Source organism: Notolepis coatsorum (genome assembly GCF_963971535.1).
Source record: "Notolepis coatsorum genome assembly, chromosome: 2".
NCBI lineage: Eukaryota > Metazoa > Chordata > Actinopteri > Aulopiformes > Paralepididae > Notolepis > Notolepis coatsorum.
Window position 1 is genome coordinate 221,800,270 of NC_140166.1, and position 17,120 is coordinate 221,817,389.

General features: G+C 43.8%; 1 protein-coding gene across 1 annotated transcript; it reads right to left on the bottom strand.

Moving 5' to 3' along the window:
* Positions 1-385: 385 nt before the first annotated feature.
* On the bottom strand, positions 386-15,460 carry LOC311224330 (dehydrogenase/reductase SDR family member 13-like). The gene is made up of 6 exons (XM_084309284.1): positions 15,261-15,460; positions 10,570-10,688; positions 6,752-6,875; positions 4,629-4,801; positions 4,032-4,185; positions 386-1,922 (listed from the first exon to the last, which is right to left on the bottom strand). Exons 1-6 carry the CDS (start codon positions 15,385-15,387, stop codon positions 1,660-1,662), a joined length of 960 nt encoding a protein of 319 aa, XP_084165410.1. The 5' UTR covers positions 15,388-15,460; the 3' UTR covers positions 386-1,659.
* Positions 15,461-17,120: the final 1,660 nt, after the last annotated feature.

Genomic DNA, 17,120 nt, shown 5'->3' on the forward strand with positions numbered 1-17,120 from the left:
AATTCTGCCATCTTTTTTATAATGTAAATTTCTCCACCATTTTTCATCGTATTGCAACACCGTTTTTTGCAAGATGTTCACAGAAAGGTAGAGAAACTAACTGCGTTCTGTTTTATGGCAATAACGTTCAGGTTTGTGGGAGATAATCCCAAAAAATAAGAGAAATAAAAAAGTTAATCCAGAAGTCAGATGATTGACAGGGGCTGGTGTGAGCTGGGTAGGGTAGTTTTTCGAAATTCGAAAGCCCTGAGTCTCTTCCTTCAAAAGACTATACACTCACTTATCGATGTGCCATTTCCCCCTGTCAATATGCGCCGGTTTCCGACTCAATGCTCTGAGATTTCTATAATCTTATACAGTTAAAATAATTGGTAAACAAACGTAATGCTGAAAATATACACTTTTACTGTCTATCTCGGGCTTAAGAGGTTAACCCTGTGAGGCCCAAATTAAAAAGACATTAGCAACTTCAGAGGCCAGAGGGTGGGACATATAAACACATTTACTATCAAATAGCATTGTGAGGCTGAACAACAGGACCAATTGACTATATATGTGCTTAATTTTTTTTTTAAATAAACATTCTTTTTTTAAATGGCTAAAAGTGATTTTGTAATTTTGCAACCGTGGGTCTCACAGGGTACCTTTAACCCTGTGAGGCCCAAATAAAAAAGACATTAGCAACTTCAGAGGCCAGAGGGTGAGACCTATAAACACATGAAGGGTGCCGTGACTGAAAAAAAAGGTTGAGAAACGCTGGTATTATGGTGTGGCTCTTTGTGGTACCACAGTAATTTTTGTGGCTCTTAGTCTGACTGGTTGGCCACCCCTGGCGTAGAGCCCTATATATGGAGACATTGACATTACGTTATCAAACATACGGACGAAGACTGTAAAAAAAAAGTGTCAACAATGTTTTATAATCTTTATGTTAATTTTCATCATAAAAGTTCTGTGCCCCCGAAATACAAAAAAGCCCCCAAAAATCAATTAAGGGGGGGCAAAAAAAGCCCTGAATTTTTAGTTTTTTTTTATTTCTAACCCTGATGTATGTTCTTGTCCAACTCCAGGGTAGATGGCAAATAAGCTAATTTCCCAAAATGTTAAGAGTGTTAAGGCGGTCAGGTGGCGTAGCGGAGATTGCGTTCGTCACCAACGCCGGAGACGCTGGATTCGCCTGTTCGAATCCAGCTCCCGGCGTGTCACCAGCTTGGCTGGCCGTTCACACTAATACAATGGGCTGTATTAGAGGGTGGGAGAAGCTGGCGGGGTGGGTCCGGGTTGTTGTAAACAGCGACCGTCTCCTACAGTTCGGTCGGGGCGCCTGCTCAGCGTGGATAGGATCTAAGGGGGGTAGTGTGATCCTTCCACACGTTACACCCTCTCAGTGAGAGTCCGCGCTGCCAGGTGAAAAGAAGCGTTTGATTGGCTGGACGTGTGTCGGAGGAAGCATGTGATAGCCTCCACTCTCCCAGACCGACTGTGGGGGGTAAGTGCGCAGCGACCAGGAAGGGGATTGGGAATTGGCATAACGACTAACATTGGGATGGGAGAAAATCGGAGGAAAAAGGATAAAAAAAATAAAAAAAGATAATAATAATAAAAAAAAAAAAATAGTAAAAAAAAAAGAGTTCCTTTAAGACCCGGTGCCGTCGAGAGTTAGGAGGACAGACCGCACAGCTCCTCGCTCACGTCCCACAGCCTCCGGGCCACGGCGTCGTCCCGCGCCCGCTGGGCCACCTCCTGCACGGCACAGCAGGTGAAGTAGCGTCCGCTGAGGGGCTCGATGCCCTCCTGCAGGGCGCAGTGCAGCGACGTCTGGGCGCCCGTCGCCGGGTCCAGGAACAGCAGGTGGGCGATGGGCTCGATGAACACCTTCTGCCAGAGGCTGACGTTCCTGGATAACTCGGTCCGCACGACCCCTGAGGAACACGGGTGATGTTGATGACCGTTACCTCTCACTGGAACCCAGACTAATGTCATCTAACATGGCTAGATCATATATTTAAATGTCATCTAACATGGCTAGATAATATATTTAAATGTCATTTAACATGGCTAGATAATATATTTAAATGTCATCTAACATGACTAGACAATATATTAAAATGTCATCTAACATGACTAGATAATATATTTAAATGTCATCTAACATGGCTAGACTATATATTTAAATGTCATCTAACATGGCTAGATAATATATTTAAATGTCATTTAACATGGCTAGACAATATATTTAAATGTCATTTAACATGGCTAGACAATATATTTAAATGTCATCTAACATGGCTAGACAATATATTTAAATGTCATCTAACATGGCTAGATAATATATTTAAATGTCATCTAACATGGCTAGACAATATATTTAAATGTCATCTAACATGGCTAGACAATATATTTAAATGTCATTTAACATGGCTAGACAATATATTTAAATGTCATCTAACATGGCTAGACAATATATTTAAATGTCATTTAACATGGCTAGACAATATATTTAAATGTCATCTAACATGGCTAGATAATATATTTAAATGTCATCTAACATGGCTAGACAATATATTTAAATGTCATCTAACATGGCTAGACAATATATTTAAATGTCATCTAACATGGCTAGACAATATATTTAAATGTAATTTAACATGGCTAGATAATATATTTAAATGTAATTTAACATGGCTAGACAATATATTTAATGTGTGAAAATAGGGCGGCTAAGTGGCGCAGTGGGCAAGGCGCTCGCCACTAACGCAGGAGATGCTGGGTTCGAGCCCAGCTCTCTGCGTTGCTTCCGGCTTGGCTGGTCGTTCATACTAATACAATTGGCAGTATTAGGGGGTGGGAAAGCCGGTGGGTGGGGATCGGACGTTGTGGACAGCGACTCCTACAGGTCGGTTGGTGCGCCTGCGCAGCAGAATCAGGAAGCAACGGGGGCAGCGTGAGCCTCCCACGCGTTACTCCTCGCCGCTGAGAGATCGCGCTGTGCAGGTGAAAAGATGCGACGGCTGCCTCCTCGAGTACCGGAGGGGACAGGTGATGCAAGGCTTCTATCCTCACTGCAGCCGACCAGTGGGAGGCATGGTCTAGCAACGTTCGAGACAGGGGAGGGTAGAATTGGATAATACGAAATTGGGATGGGAGAAAAATAGAAAATGGGGAGAAAACGTAGATAAAAAAAATAAAAAAAATAAAAGTGTGAAAATAGGTGATGAATCTGAACCACTGCTGTAGCTGAAAACAGGTGTACCTGGGTGCACGCTGTAGGTGATAAAACAGGTGTACCTGGGTGCACGCTGTAGGTGATAAAACAGGTGTACCTGGGTGCACGCTGTACTGTAGGTGATAAAACAGGTGTACCTGGGTGCACGCTGTACTGTAGGTGATAAAACAGGTGTACCTGGGTGCACGCTGTACTGTAGGTGATAAAACAGGTGTACCTGGGTGCACGCTGTAGGTGATAAAGCAGGTGTACCTGGGTGCACGCTGTACTGTAGGTGATAAAACAGGTGTACCTGGGTGCACGCTGTACTGTAGGTGATAAAACAGGTGTACCTGGGTGCACGCTGTACTGTAGGTGATAAAACAGGTGTACCTGGGTGCACGCTGTACTGTAGCTGAAAACAGGTGTACCTGGGTGCACGCTGTACTGTAGGTGATAAAACAGGTGTACCTGGGTGCACGCTGTACTGTAGGTGATAAAACAGGTGTACCTGGGTGCACGCTGTACTGTAGGTGATAAAACAGGTGTACCTGGGTGCACACTGTACTGTAGGTGATAAAGCAGGTGTACCTGGGTGCACGCTGTACTGTAGGTGATAAAACAGGTGTACCTGGGTGCACGCTGTACTGTAGGTGATAAAACAGGTGTACCTGGGTGCACGCTGTACTGTAGGTGATAAAGCAGGTGTACCTGGGTGCACGCTGTACTGTAGGTGATAAAACAGGTGTACCTGGGTGCACGCTGTACTGTAGGTGATAAAACAGGTGTACCTGGGTGCACGCTGTAGGTGATAAAGCGGGTGTACCTGGGTGCACGCTGTAGCAGGTGACGTTGGAGCCCCTCAGCCGCTTGGCCAGCTCGTGGGTGAAGAGGACGTTGCAGAGTTTGCTGTTGCAGTAAGCGTGGAAGAACTGCCAGCTGTAGCGGCCGGTACCCAGGTCTTTATTAAGAGCGAGAGCCTACGATGATGATGATAATAATATGAATAATAAATCATTTAAATAATAACCGTAATACTAGTGTTAATAATAATAATAATAATACATCATATAATTATCATCACATTTACTTATATTGCCATTCTACAGTTACAGAATAACTAGCAGGGGTAATAATAACCATTAACTGGTGCAATGGATGGATGCATGGATGAAATGTACTATATTATGAAGGTATAGGGAACATAAATATCATGCATCATGGCCCCTAAAGAGTATGTATATATATGTGTATAGTATAGGGAACATAAATATCATGGCCCCTAAAGAGTATGTACTATATATGTATAGTTAGTAGAACATAAATAGCATCGCCCCTAAAGAGTATGTATAGTATAGGTATAGGGAACATAAATATCGTGCTTCATGAACCTAAAAGAGACTGAACTAATTTGAAAACAAACCTCAAAGTCGATGCTCCCCCAGCAGTAAGCCATGGAGGACAGAGTGACCACCCGCCCCCCGCCTCCCTCCTTCAGTCTGTCCAATAGGAGGGCGGTCAGCAGGAAGTGACCCAAGTGGTTCACGCCGAGCTGGATACCAAACCCGTCCTCGGTACGCCCGTCTGCCACCAGACCTAAACACAACACAAGCATGGTGGTGAGAGACTACCCAGGATGTCCACTAGGGCTGGGAGGAATACAACAAACGAAGGTTGAAAAAACGTCATTGTCTTTCGACACCCCGCCTCAGACTCCCATTTTATCCTCCGCTAGCTACGGTAGCATTCCATTGATAATGATTTCACTGGCTGTATTGGAGCTGGCGGGCTACCAACGTGCGTTGTACTTGTAGCGTCACAAACCGTGCTAATGTTATGGCAAGTTGTAGGCCTATGTAATGTTAATGCCAAATGTTTTATGTCGTAATGAAGATTGATTTATATTGCGCTTGCCATTTCCACACACTTTCTACGAACTGACGGCACCTGCTGCTGCAGCCAGCGCTTCGCCTCTCCGTGCCAAACGAAGACAACTTGCATCCCCCGAACCGAACAATACCCACACGCCCCGAACCGTGGAGGTCGTGCCGAACGGTGTACGGTTCGAATGCATACCATTCCACCCCTAATATATATATATAAACTAAAAGGAGAAAACCTTCAAGGGAAAGAAGGGACCGCACACTCCACAGGACTGGTTTTTGCTTATTTATTGTTGCACAACGCGTTTCGCTATCGCTTCCTCAGGTGCTATATATATATATATATAATATAGGCAACAGTGGCTCAGGAGGTAGAGCAGTCGTCTGGTAGTCGGAAGGTTCCAGGTTCGATTCCTGCTCCTCCCGAGCAGCGTGTCGATGTGTCCTTGAGGAAGACACTTCAGTAGAAACCACTGATCTAGGGCGAGCGTTTCAGTAGAAACCACTGATCTAGGGCGAGCGTTTCAGTAGAAACCACTGATCTAGGGCGAGCGTTTCAGTAGAAACCACTGATCTAGGGCGAGCGTTTCAGTAGAAACCACTGATGTAGGGGTGAGCGCTTCAGTAGAAACCACTGATGTAGGGCGAGCGTTTCAGTAGAAACCACTGATCTAGGGCGAGCGTTTCAGTAGAAACCACTGATGTAGGGGTGAGCGCTTCAGTAGAAACCACTGATGTAGGGCGAGCGTTTCAGTAGAAACCACTGATCTAGGGCGAGCGTTTCAGTAGAAACCACTGATGTAGGGCGAGCGTTTCAGTAGAAACCACTGATCTAGGGCGAGCGTTTCAGTAGAAACCACTGATGTAGGGCGAGCGTTTCAGTAGAAACCACTGATCTAGGGCGAGCGTTTCAGTAGAAACCACTGATGTAGGGCGAGCGTTTCAGTAGAAACCACTGATCTAGGGCGAGCGTTTCAGTAGAAACCACTGATCTAGGGCGAGCGTTTCAGTAGAAACCACTGATCTAGGGCGATCGTTTCAGTAGAAACCACTGATCTAGGGCCGAGCGTTTCAGTAGAAACCACTGATCTAGGGCGAGCGTTTCAGTAGAAACCACTGATCTAGGGCGAGCGTTTCAGTAGAAACCACTGATCTAGGGCGAGCGTTTCAGTAGAAACCACTGATCTAGGGGCGAGCGTTTCAGTAGAAACCACTGATCTAGGGGCGAGCGTTTCAGTAGAAACCACTGATCTAGGGCGAGCGTTTCAGTAGAAACCACTGATGTAGGGCGAGCGTTTCAGTAGAAACCACTGATCTAGGGCGAGCGTTTCAGTAGAAACCACTGATCTAGGGGCGAGCGTTTCAGTAGAAACCACTGATCTAGGGCGAGCGTTTCAGTAGAAACCACTGATCTAGGGCGAGCGTTTCAGTAGAAACCACTGATCTAGGGCGAGCGTTTCGGTAGAAACCACTGATCTAGGGTGAGCGTTTCAGTAGAAACCACTGATCTTTCAGTAGAAACCACTGATCTAGGGCGAGCGTTTCAGTAGAAACCACTGATCTAGGGACGAGCGTTTCAGTAGAAACCACTGATCTAGGGCAAAACAGTAACATTTTACCCTCAATATTCTTCTTGAAATCACTTGTACGGATAAACACCTACCGGCGTTGTTGATGAGCAGGTCCAACCGGGCCTCGGTTTTGAGGAAGTTCTCTGCGAAGGTGCGCACCGCCCTCAGACTCCCCAGGTCCAGCTGCAGGTAGTGCACGTCCGTGCTGCCGGTCACCTGAGGAAACAAACGTTCGTCGAGACGATGTCAGTTCAGTCGGCTGAAATGATAAAACAACATTTTGTTGCTTAGGGTTTTATTATTATTTACGTCGGGGGCGGGGCTAGACGGATACATCGGTCGGACCATAATATTGACCTTTTACCGCTATGTCTTTACCGGCTAAAAAGTGTGATGAAATGTTCCACCTTTTCTTGTTCTAAGAACATGCCTCGTTTGATTAGAGAAAGTTAACCTCAAACAAAGTTTTGCTAAAATAATTTAAAAGATAATTGTTCATACCCCGTTATTTCAGTATAAAGGTACCTCTACTGTAGTCAGACATCTCATTCATACCTGTTATTTCAGTATAAAGGTACATCTACTGTAGTTAGACATCTCATTCATACCTGTTATTTCAGTATAAAGGTACCTCTACTGTAGTCAGACATCTCATTCATACCCGTTATTTCAGTATAAAGGTATCTCTACTGTAGTTGGACATCTCATCAGGGGTGTAAAGTACTTGAGTAATTGTACTTTGTTACAATACTTAAGTACTGTTTTGGGGGATTGGTACTTTACTCGCGTATTATTAGGTTTGTATACTTGTACTTTTACTCCATTACATTTCAGAGAAAAAATACATACTTTTTACTCCTTATATTTAAAATGCAGACCAATATAAGTACAAATCTCACAGGTCCAACCATTTTAATTAGTATATTTGTTTCTTTGGCCGAACTAACGGTAACGTTATTAATCCTGCGGCCGCGCTTTATTTAAAAACAGCCAATCAAATCCCCATCAATGGAAAATTAACCCGCCCATACCCCTGCTGATTGGTCCTTGTGCAAGACTAGAAAGCGGGGATCTTTGATTAAACACCCGCTATCAGAAGAATAGACTGTCAGAAAAAAGTTTTTTTTTTTTTTTTTTTTTTTTTTAAACTTAATTTTTTTAGCGTTTATCGCTTTCCTGGTCAAGCATGACCGACAGTTGCAGGGTGAAACGGGAGAGAGAGCAGGGGGAGACATTCGGCAAATGACGGCGAGTCCGGGAATCGAACTCGGAGTCAACCAGATCCGTGACGCAGCACGGAGTCCCGCGCGAGCGCGGTAACATGGTGTGCTACTGGAGCACCCTGAAAAAAGGTTTTTACTTTTGTTGTGAAGGGCCAGATTAAACCGAATATATATATTTATTTATATATATATATTTAATTGTATTTGTATATTCTCTAATATTCCCTGATATCCCTTGTATATTCCTTGTACAATATGCATTGAATATCCATTCTAGCCTACTGAACATCCCATAATAGTCTCCATTCTACTATTGGTCGAGACCTTGGTGCCAGGCTGCCATACCCCTCAGACCCAGTTCAAACGTACCGCTCCACATGTACGAACAAGTCCTAGTTCCGCGTAGGAATCTCGCTACCGCACCACTAATGGGACTATTTGTTCATAGTGCGTATATATACTGCGCTACTAAAGTAGGACTTTCTTTTCAGTCCAGTTTCTTACCCTCCAATAGAGTCACAGACGTAAAGCCTCCCCGCGACGCCACGTGTGGGAGTAAGGCCAAGTTCGCCTACCATCGGTATTGAGACATCGTGTATATTAATATTTGAATAGTCATATTTGGCACTATATCGTCGAGTTGGACGTAGTCTATTAAGCTAATAATAGTCTGTTAATATATAGTGCTTCGTGCGGTGAGAATACTACCGTAGTCAGTACCCCATCGTTTCGGGCAGAGAACTGGCTGCTTACCCAGGGTGGTTGACCCCATGTGAAGCTGCACCCGAGGAGCCCCAGAGCCGACGAGCGAGTGGACCTGTATACCGGATTATTCTACCGACGACAGCCCGCCTTCCCAGGCACGGATTATGCTTTGTATACTTTGATTATTCCATGGATAAAGACCCCCGACACTGCCGTGTGTTGGAACCCCCCCCCCTGGAGAGGACGCAAGGTGAGGAGACGCTCTGCAAGACGAGGTCGCTTCACGTCTCTCCCCCGTGGACCGGAGAGAGCCGGCCCACAAAGAGTCCACCTGCTTTCATCTGTGGTCCAAGGATCGCCGGCGCATTGAACGGCACTACAGTGGGTTCACCTGGGATACCCTTGGCCGGACGAGGCAGCCGGATTCTACCCCCCCCCCCCTCCTACTCCTGTCGGCTTACAAGCGACCGGATTAACCCCCTCTAGTGTATCTAGTATATAATCATTAAAGTATCATTGCTGTTATTCCTTAACTATTCCAGGTCGTATATTTACCACCTGCGCCTTCAGAGATTGGACATTCTCTATTGATATACCGACGAATACTCTTTGCCATAAAAGTGCATACTATTTCAATTCATAAATGTAATTAAGTGATTAAGTGCTTGTTCTACACACCATCGCTGTGTAGAAATAAAGACCCGTTTCGACTTCGTACATTTGTGTTGGATCCGTTTCATCTACGTGAGAGTGTTTATGATAATATATTTATGCCGTGTACTGGGTGGCCGAATATTAAGTACAAAGGTAGTGGTAGTAAGTATCATATCTAGTAATACAGTCAGGGAATTGTACCCCTCAGTTACAACTTTAGTACTTTTACTCAAGTGTGTTTTTTTTATCTACTTTTTCTCCCCCTTTTTCCGTATTTTTCTCCCATCCCAATTAGTCGTTATGCCAATTCCCTTCCTGATCGTTGCACGCTTCTGCCCACTACTGTCGGCCTGGGGAGGGAGAAGACTATCACACGTCTTCCTCCGATACATGGAGTCAGCCAGCCGCTTCTTTTCACCCGACAGCGAGGACTCTCACTGGGGGAGTGTAATGCGTGGGAGGATCATACTATCTCCCCCCGATCCCTTCCCCGCTGAGCAGGCGCCCCGACCGACCAGTAGGAGTCGCTGTTTACAACGACCAGGACACATAACCCACCGGCTTCCCACCCGCTAACACTGACCAATTGCGTTAGTAGGGACGACTGACCAAGCCGGAGGTACCGCTGACAGCTGGATTAGATCCCAGAGTCTCTGCGGTGGTAGGCGAGCGCTTAGTCCGCTGCGCTACCCAGCCGCCCGTACTCTGACTTTTACTTGAGTACGATTTTGAGACGGTACCCATACTTTCACTTAAGTATAATTTCTGGGTACTTTTTACACCCCTGCATCTCATTCATACCGGTTGTTCAGTATATAAAAAGGTATCTAGTGAAGGCGGCTACGTGGTGCAGTGGGCAAGGCGCTCACCACGAATGCTGGAGACGCTGGGTTCGCCTGTTCGAGCCCAGCGCTCCACATTGCTTTCAGTTTAGCTGGTCGTCCGCACTAATACACATTGGCAGTATTAGGGGGTGTGAAACTGATGGGTGGGGATCGCACCAACCTACAGGTCGGTTGGTGCGCCTGCACAGTAGAATCAGGAGGCGATGGGGGCGGCGCCCCTCCAAAGCGCAGACCCCCGACGCTGAAAGATCGAGCCGCGCAGGTGGAAAGATGCGACTGCTGTTACCTCGAGTATCGGAGGGGACTCGTGCTACAGTATGTATGACTTAGTCCACATTGCAGCCGGCTTGTGGGAGGCAAGAAACAGCGTTCGAGACAGGGGAGGGTTGAATTGGATGATACGAAAATTGGGATGGGAGAAAAATTGAAAATGGGAGAAAAATTGGATAAAAAAAAATATATGTATCTAGTGTAGGTTCCTACCTGCTGTATTTCACGTATAGCACCCTCCGCCTTCTCTTTGTTACGGCAGGCCAGGATGACCCGGGCGCCTCTCCTAGCCAGTTCCAGAGCAGTGGCCTTACCGATGCCAGTGTTGCCACCTACAGGAAGGAAAGAGAGATGCATCATTAAAGATCTCCACTAAAAAAAAACAGTTTGTTTTATGGTCAACTCCTCGTGTGAGGTATGACTTAAGACAGAACTTTGTGCAGAACTCGTCACCAGAGCACCCGTTTCACATTCTTCATTCTACTTTTAAAAAAACTGAGAATAAACACTGAACTAGGAAGAACTGCTTTTTCAAGCTTCGCACCTTGGGCATGGAATGGGCTACAGGACCATATCCACTTAGATACCCTGGTCTCCCTCTGCGAGTTTAGGTCTGTATTACATAACTTCCTACAGGAAGAGTGTCGCTGCTTTCTCTAGTCGGGTCCCAGCTGCAAAACTGCAGAGTTACTGTATTGCCCTGTATTTTACTGTTGTACACTTTTACTGTTATGTAGACTGTTCTGTTTTGTGTTTTTATGTTTACGTGTGATGTATTGTGTACATGCACTTTTATTATGTTCTTGTGTGATGTACCGCACATTTTATTGCCGTCTGATGTTTGCGGGTGTTATTGCTGTCATCTTGGCCAGGTCTCCCTTGCAAAAGAGATCTTGTATCTCAATGAGACTTCCTGGTTAAATAAAGGTTAAATATATAAAAAAAAAAAAAAAAAGGAGAGCTTTGCTGTACTTCCCTGAAATCGGAGTTGCATGTATGATGTCACTAATATGTCACACCTATCACGGTCGAATTATGTGGCAACTTGACACCTTTAGCTTCGGGTACACAGAGAGTAGGTATCGACACGACGCGTCTTGAAATAACACGAGCTGCCGACTTGGGATTCCTGGTAAGTTATCAATGGGTGCTTGTTGCCAAAGTGCAAAGGCCTTTTCGGTAGTTTATTGAATCATTTGGTGAGAAAAAAAATAAACGCATTTTTATACTAATTGTGATTCAATATAGAAAATATTCTAGGGTTTAAAATACATCTGGAGGGATCGTTAAGGCAGACATAGCATCAACACAGGGGACCGTGCAGACCTCGGCAAACTTCCACAAGGACACGCCTGTGTGTGTGCACCGGTCACGACTCAAGAGATTTATTCGTCACACAGACACGAGACATGTAGTGAACTGAAGGTGGCCACGCCCGCCTTGATCGTGCAAAAATACAAATAATAAAACAGAATAGATAATAAAATTGACATGATAAAAAGTAATACGCTGAAAATACTATATGTAAAGGTAATGAGTACTATATACAATAATATACATTTATGTTTTTTAAAGTGACCTTTTTTGTATCCACTTTTTCCCCCTTCTTTTTCTGTTTTTCTCCCATCCCAATTTAGTCGTGCCAATTCCCCCCTCCCCTGTCTTGATTGTTGCTCGCATGTGCCCCCCACTGGTCGGTCGTAGCCGGGAGGGTTGAAGAATCTATCGCATGTCCCCTCCGATACATGAGGAGTCAGCCAGCCACTTCTTTTCACCTGCCAGCGCGGACTCTCATTGGCGAGGTGCAACGTGTGGGAGGCTCACACTACCCTCGATATCTCCCGTCCTTGCTGTGCAGGCGCCCTGACGGACCTGTAGGAGTCGCTGTTTACAACGACCAGATTACCACCCATCGACTCCCCTCCCGCTGACTCTGCCAATTGAGTCAGTATGACGGCCGGCCCAAGCCGGAGGCAACGCCGACAGCCGGATTCGATACCGGTGTCTCACGCGTTGGTGATGAACGCTTAGACCGCTGCGCCACCCAGCCGCCCTAAAGTGACCTTTTTTGTAGTGTGTGTGTGTGTGTGTGTGTGTGTGGAGAGATCAATGTTCAGTGTTCTGATGGCCTGGGCGAAGTAGCTGAGTCGGAGTCAATCGAGTACCTCAGACAAAAAACATAAATAGGTCCATTTGGCATTTTCAGAGTTACAATGTTTTCAAACTTTATTATCTAAATATGATAAGTTGTTGTAGAGTATTGTGTTCATTTATAGTTCAAGACAGTAGAGGTCGAGTACTTTCTGGTGTTATGTGCCTTATACGCTTTCAGTAAATAATTTACTACTTTATTTGACCTTACCTCATTTTATATTTGATCTTACTACTACTACTACTTATTGTTACCACTCTTGTATTCATTGTTGTTTCTTAATTGTGCACCGTTGAGTCCGAGCTCGAAAAACACAAAAATGTCATTGCCTGCAATGCCCCTGTATTGTTGTGTATTTGACAAATAAAGAACTTGAACTTTAACTATTCACATTGATTTTATAAGTGCAATTAGATGGGCTGTGCAAAGAATTTAAAAAACGTCTGTTTGGGCATTCCTAGCAATTTTGTTACCCAACATACTGGCGTCATACCTTGGTTAGGTTGAGAATGTACTGTACTTGTGATGGGGCGTAGGACGGCGCTAGGGCTGTCACCATATGAGATTTATATGTAGTAGTATGGTTATTGTGTGAAGAAATATATATATATAAAAAGGTACTGATGTCATTAGGGGTGGGAATCACCAGAGGCCTCACGATACGATAGTATTGCGAGTCCAAATATATTGCGATATTAATATTGCGATATATTACCTTTTTTCCAACTGCAAAGTAAAACTTTGTCAACATGGTTGATCTAATAAAATAAAGTTTTCAGTCTGTTCATCTCACTTCAATCATTTTTATTGCAGCAAATGGGAGTAGCAGACAGATGTCAACACTGTAATCTGTGTTGCATGTACCTGACAAACTGAACCGTTTGTATTACAGTCATATTCCAACTTAACTGAATGCACACGTGTGTGTGTGTGTGTGTGTGTGTGTGTGTGTGTGTGTGTGTGTGTGTGTGTGTGTGGACTACTGTACTATTACAGGTATTGAAATGAACAATGCAACTTCCTTATACAAAGGAAGCGCTTCTATACTGTATCAATATTTTCCCCACCACTAAATGTCATACCTAGCATTAACATAGTGGTGTTATACCAAGTATTCATGTACCCACTACCGAACGTACTGATGACATACAAAATATGGCTTGAAGAGCCGGTACGCCTGGACTATGAATGACAAAGGACTGTGGATCAAGCATGTATCCTGTACCACACTATATGAGAGCCCTCATTGATGGCAAATACTGGGCCAATACCAGGCTAAAACAGGGTATTGGTTATCGGAAGTACTAAACTTTGATGCCAAGAGAGAACCATGTGGAACATACTTTTGAACAAGTGACTTGATTGATTGATTGATTGAAAATTGTACAGATTGCAGAATGGGTACAGTACAGTACAGCTCAATACATACAATTGTTAAGGGGATGCAGACCAGAGAAAGACTTTCGTCTTGTTTACATCAGGGTCCCCCATTTTCAATTCATGATAACATTTATGACAAACATGACATACAGATAGACAGTACTGCTACATCTATACATTTATGACATACCAGATTTACAAATACAGTAGACAGACTTAATTTTCTACATTTTTGGCCACCCACATCATATAAACGTTAATGTTATTAGCCGTTTTAAGAGTATACATTTGTAAATATATATTAGCTATATGTCGTTGTGAAATTTCTTTGTAAGTTGTAGTTCATGCAAGACAAATTGTGAGAAAGAAATTGCCAAAAAAAACTCCCACCTCCACCATAAACAAATGTGGCAATAGATCTCTCCAATAATCTCATACTACGGTCTAACTACAGTATGTCTATTAGCCCTACTGTGTGTGACATAAGATTAATATATTCCACTGTTGCATTTATTGTACATACACAGGAGAGCAAATTATGATTTAAGATGTTTGTAAGCTAAAACAGGGATTCAAATGAGATGTATTTCTATTGTTGGGGTTAACTTGTGGAACAATGCTGATATAAATAATAATGTAAGAATGAGTCATTTGCTTTTGGTTTGAAAAATGTTTTTGTAGCTATTTTGAGGGTTGCAAATGTGAATAATAATCGCCCAATAAGATGAATGAATGAATGAATGAAAACTTTATTTAACAGATTGCAGAATGGGTGTACAATACAGACAGTACGGCTCAATACACACAATTGCAAAGACGTTCGTCTTGTTTACATCAGGGTCCCCCATTTTCAACTCTGCTACTAAATAATACTCAAGACAAACCATGACATGATCGTTTTTAAACCTTAAAAATAGTGGGATCGTTTTGGGGGAAATGTGCGTTTTGTTGTGTTCAGTGTTAACGACGTTACACTGCTATATAGAACGACTTGGTCCACAAGTTTAAAACATTCTGTGTGTATCCATAGAGTTCAGTTTCACCCGTTTCACTGACATCTGGTTGACGTCACATGGGTTCAGGCGCGCTAATATTGAATTAACTGAATATTGATCATATTTAACCGACTTCCATGTAAAAGGACATAATCTATAGCCCAAATGAATGACAGACCTGCGGTTAGATTAGAAAGATACTCACTGCTGTTACTTTACACTCTAAACTCAAATCAAACCAAGGGCGTACTTTGAATAATAAAAGTCGCTAAAAAAAAAAAAAAAAAAAAAAAAAAAGCGCACCTACTTTATAGACAGATGCGCTAGACACAGACAGATCGATAGATAGATGGATATATAAATCGATAAATCCCCACCTGTTATAATCGCCGTCTTGCCAGCCACCACTGTGTTTCCTTTGCATTTGGATGTTTTGAAAAGAGTCTCGACCAGAACAACGTAAACCACCAGGATCACACCCGCCGCCGAGATTAGAAACCACATGGTCTCTGTCTGTCTGCAGCGGCTTGTTGTAAATAAACCACCTCAGATCTGGAGTTCTGGTGAATGTCCTCCTGACAACAGCACGTATAAGTAGAGTAGACTGCTGCTTGCTGCTGATTATATAACCTCCTTTCTTGGAGAAGCCGGTTCTACCTGTTGTTGTCAACTGAACAGAACAAAACCGGTTCTACTGGGAGATTATTACTCGTCGCTGGAACACCTGCTCAATCAGAACAATCAGTGTGACGCGCTGGTGAAGCCCTACGTACTCTCTGACCTTTGACCCAGAACCTCTTCTTTAACCCTTTCACTGCTGCCAGTCTGCCACACGACAGGAGAATGTTAACCCTTCCTTTACTATCACACACCGACGGTTAACCCTTTGGTGTGTGTGTGGCAGTGAAACGGCTAAGCTTCTGTATTGTTGCAGTGAAAGGGTTAACCATTTGGTAGTGTGTGTCAGTCAGTGTGTGGTAGTGAAAGGGTTAACCTGCTGTAGTGTGGTGGTAGTGAAAGGTTAACCTTCTGTAGTGTGGTAGTGAAAGGGTTAACCTTCTGTAGTGTGGTAGTCAGTGGTGCAGTGGCAAATTGACAGTAGGTCAAACGCTGCATGCTTCTCCGGGAGTCCGGTTGGATAATGCCATGTAAAAGCGATTGCGCGTACTTCAGCCTCAGTGAGTGAGGTATCACAGAGTGATACCGAGTGATACCAGCACTGCAACACTGGTGGTAGTGAAAGGAGAAAGGGTTAACCTTCTGTAGTGTGGTAGTGAAAGGTTAACCTTTTGTCGTGTGGCAGTGAAAGGGTTAACCGGCTGTTGTGTGGCAGTGAAAGGGTTAACCTTCTGTGACTTGTCGCAGTGAAAGGGTTAACCGTTTTGGTAGCGCGGCGGTGAAAGGGTTAAATACAATTAAAAATTTATTGTAAACAGTGGGCCTATAAGGCAATCATTGCGATTATAAAAATGTCCATTGTCTCTAGAATGATGAACAGACACATGAGACATAAAACATTTACACAGATACAACATAGTATCCAAAATAAGACGTTATTAAATAACCATAAAAAAACGATAATAAATAAATAAATAAATTCATTGAAAATAAATAAATAAAAGATTGTTTCTAAGACATTCCATTCGTCAGATGGTTTTCTAATAATATTGGATTTCATTCATTCAATGTCAATTTCATTATGTGAGGATGGGTGGGTCTTTATACACATATAGCCTTGTGAATAAATAATTGGACTAATGAGCAAAACATTGACCATTAGGTCAAAATGTCTGTCTTCTAATAAGACACCAAGAATATATCTATTATGAACTATAACAGGCAGTACTGTGGTTTTGTTACTTAAACATTCGGTGTTCAGTGTTTCAAGAGTGTGAGAGCACGAGACAAAGGCTGCTTTGTTGTTTCAACGTCTTTACAGAAAACACATTCATCATCTTCTCAAAGCCAACTCTTAACCCTTTCACTACCACACTACATACGGTTAACCCTTCACTACCACACGACAGAAGGTTAACGCGTGGGAGGATCACACTACCTTCACCAGTTCCTTCCCTTGCTGTGCAGGCGCCCTGACCGACCTGTAGGAGTCGCTGTTTACAACGACCAGGATACCACCTGCACCGGCTTCCCACTCACTGACACCGCCAATTGTGTCAGTATGACGACCGACCAAGCCGGAGGCACCGCTGGCACTGACAGCCGGATTCGATACCAGT

Bases quoted from the DNA above. Each gene is read 5' to 3' on its own strand.
- LOC311224330 (XM_084309284.1), bottom strand. From the start codon at position 15,387: ATGTGGTTTCTAATCTCGGCGGCGGGTGTGATCCTGGTGGTTTACGTT. The intron at 6,876-10,569 runs GTAGGAACCTAC...TTGTTTCCTCAG, and splicing joins CTATACGTGAAATACAGCAG to GTGACCGGCAGCACGGACGT. The intron at 4,802-6,751 runs GTAGGTGTTTAT...TGTTGTGTTTAG, and splicing joins CCTGCTCATCAACAACGCCG to GTCTGGTGGCAGACGGGCGT.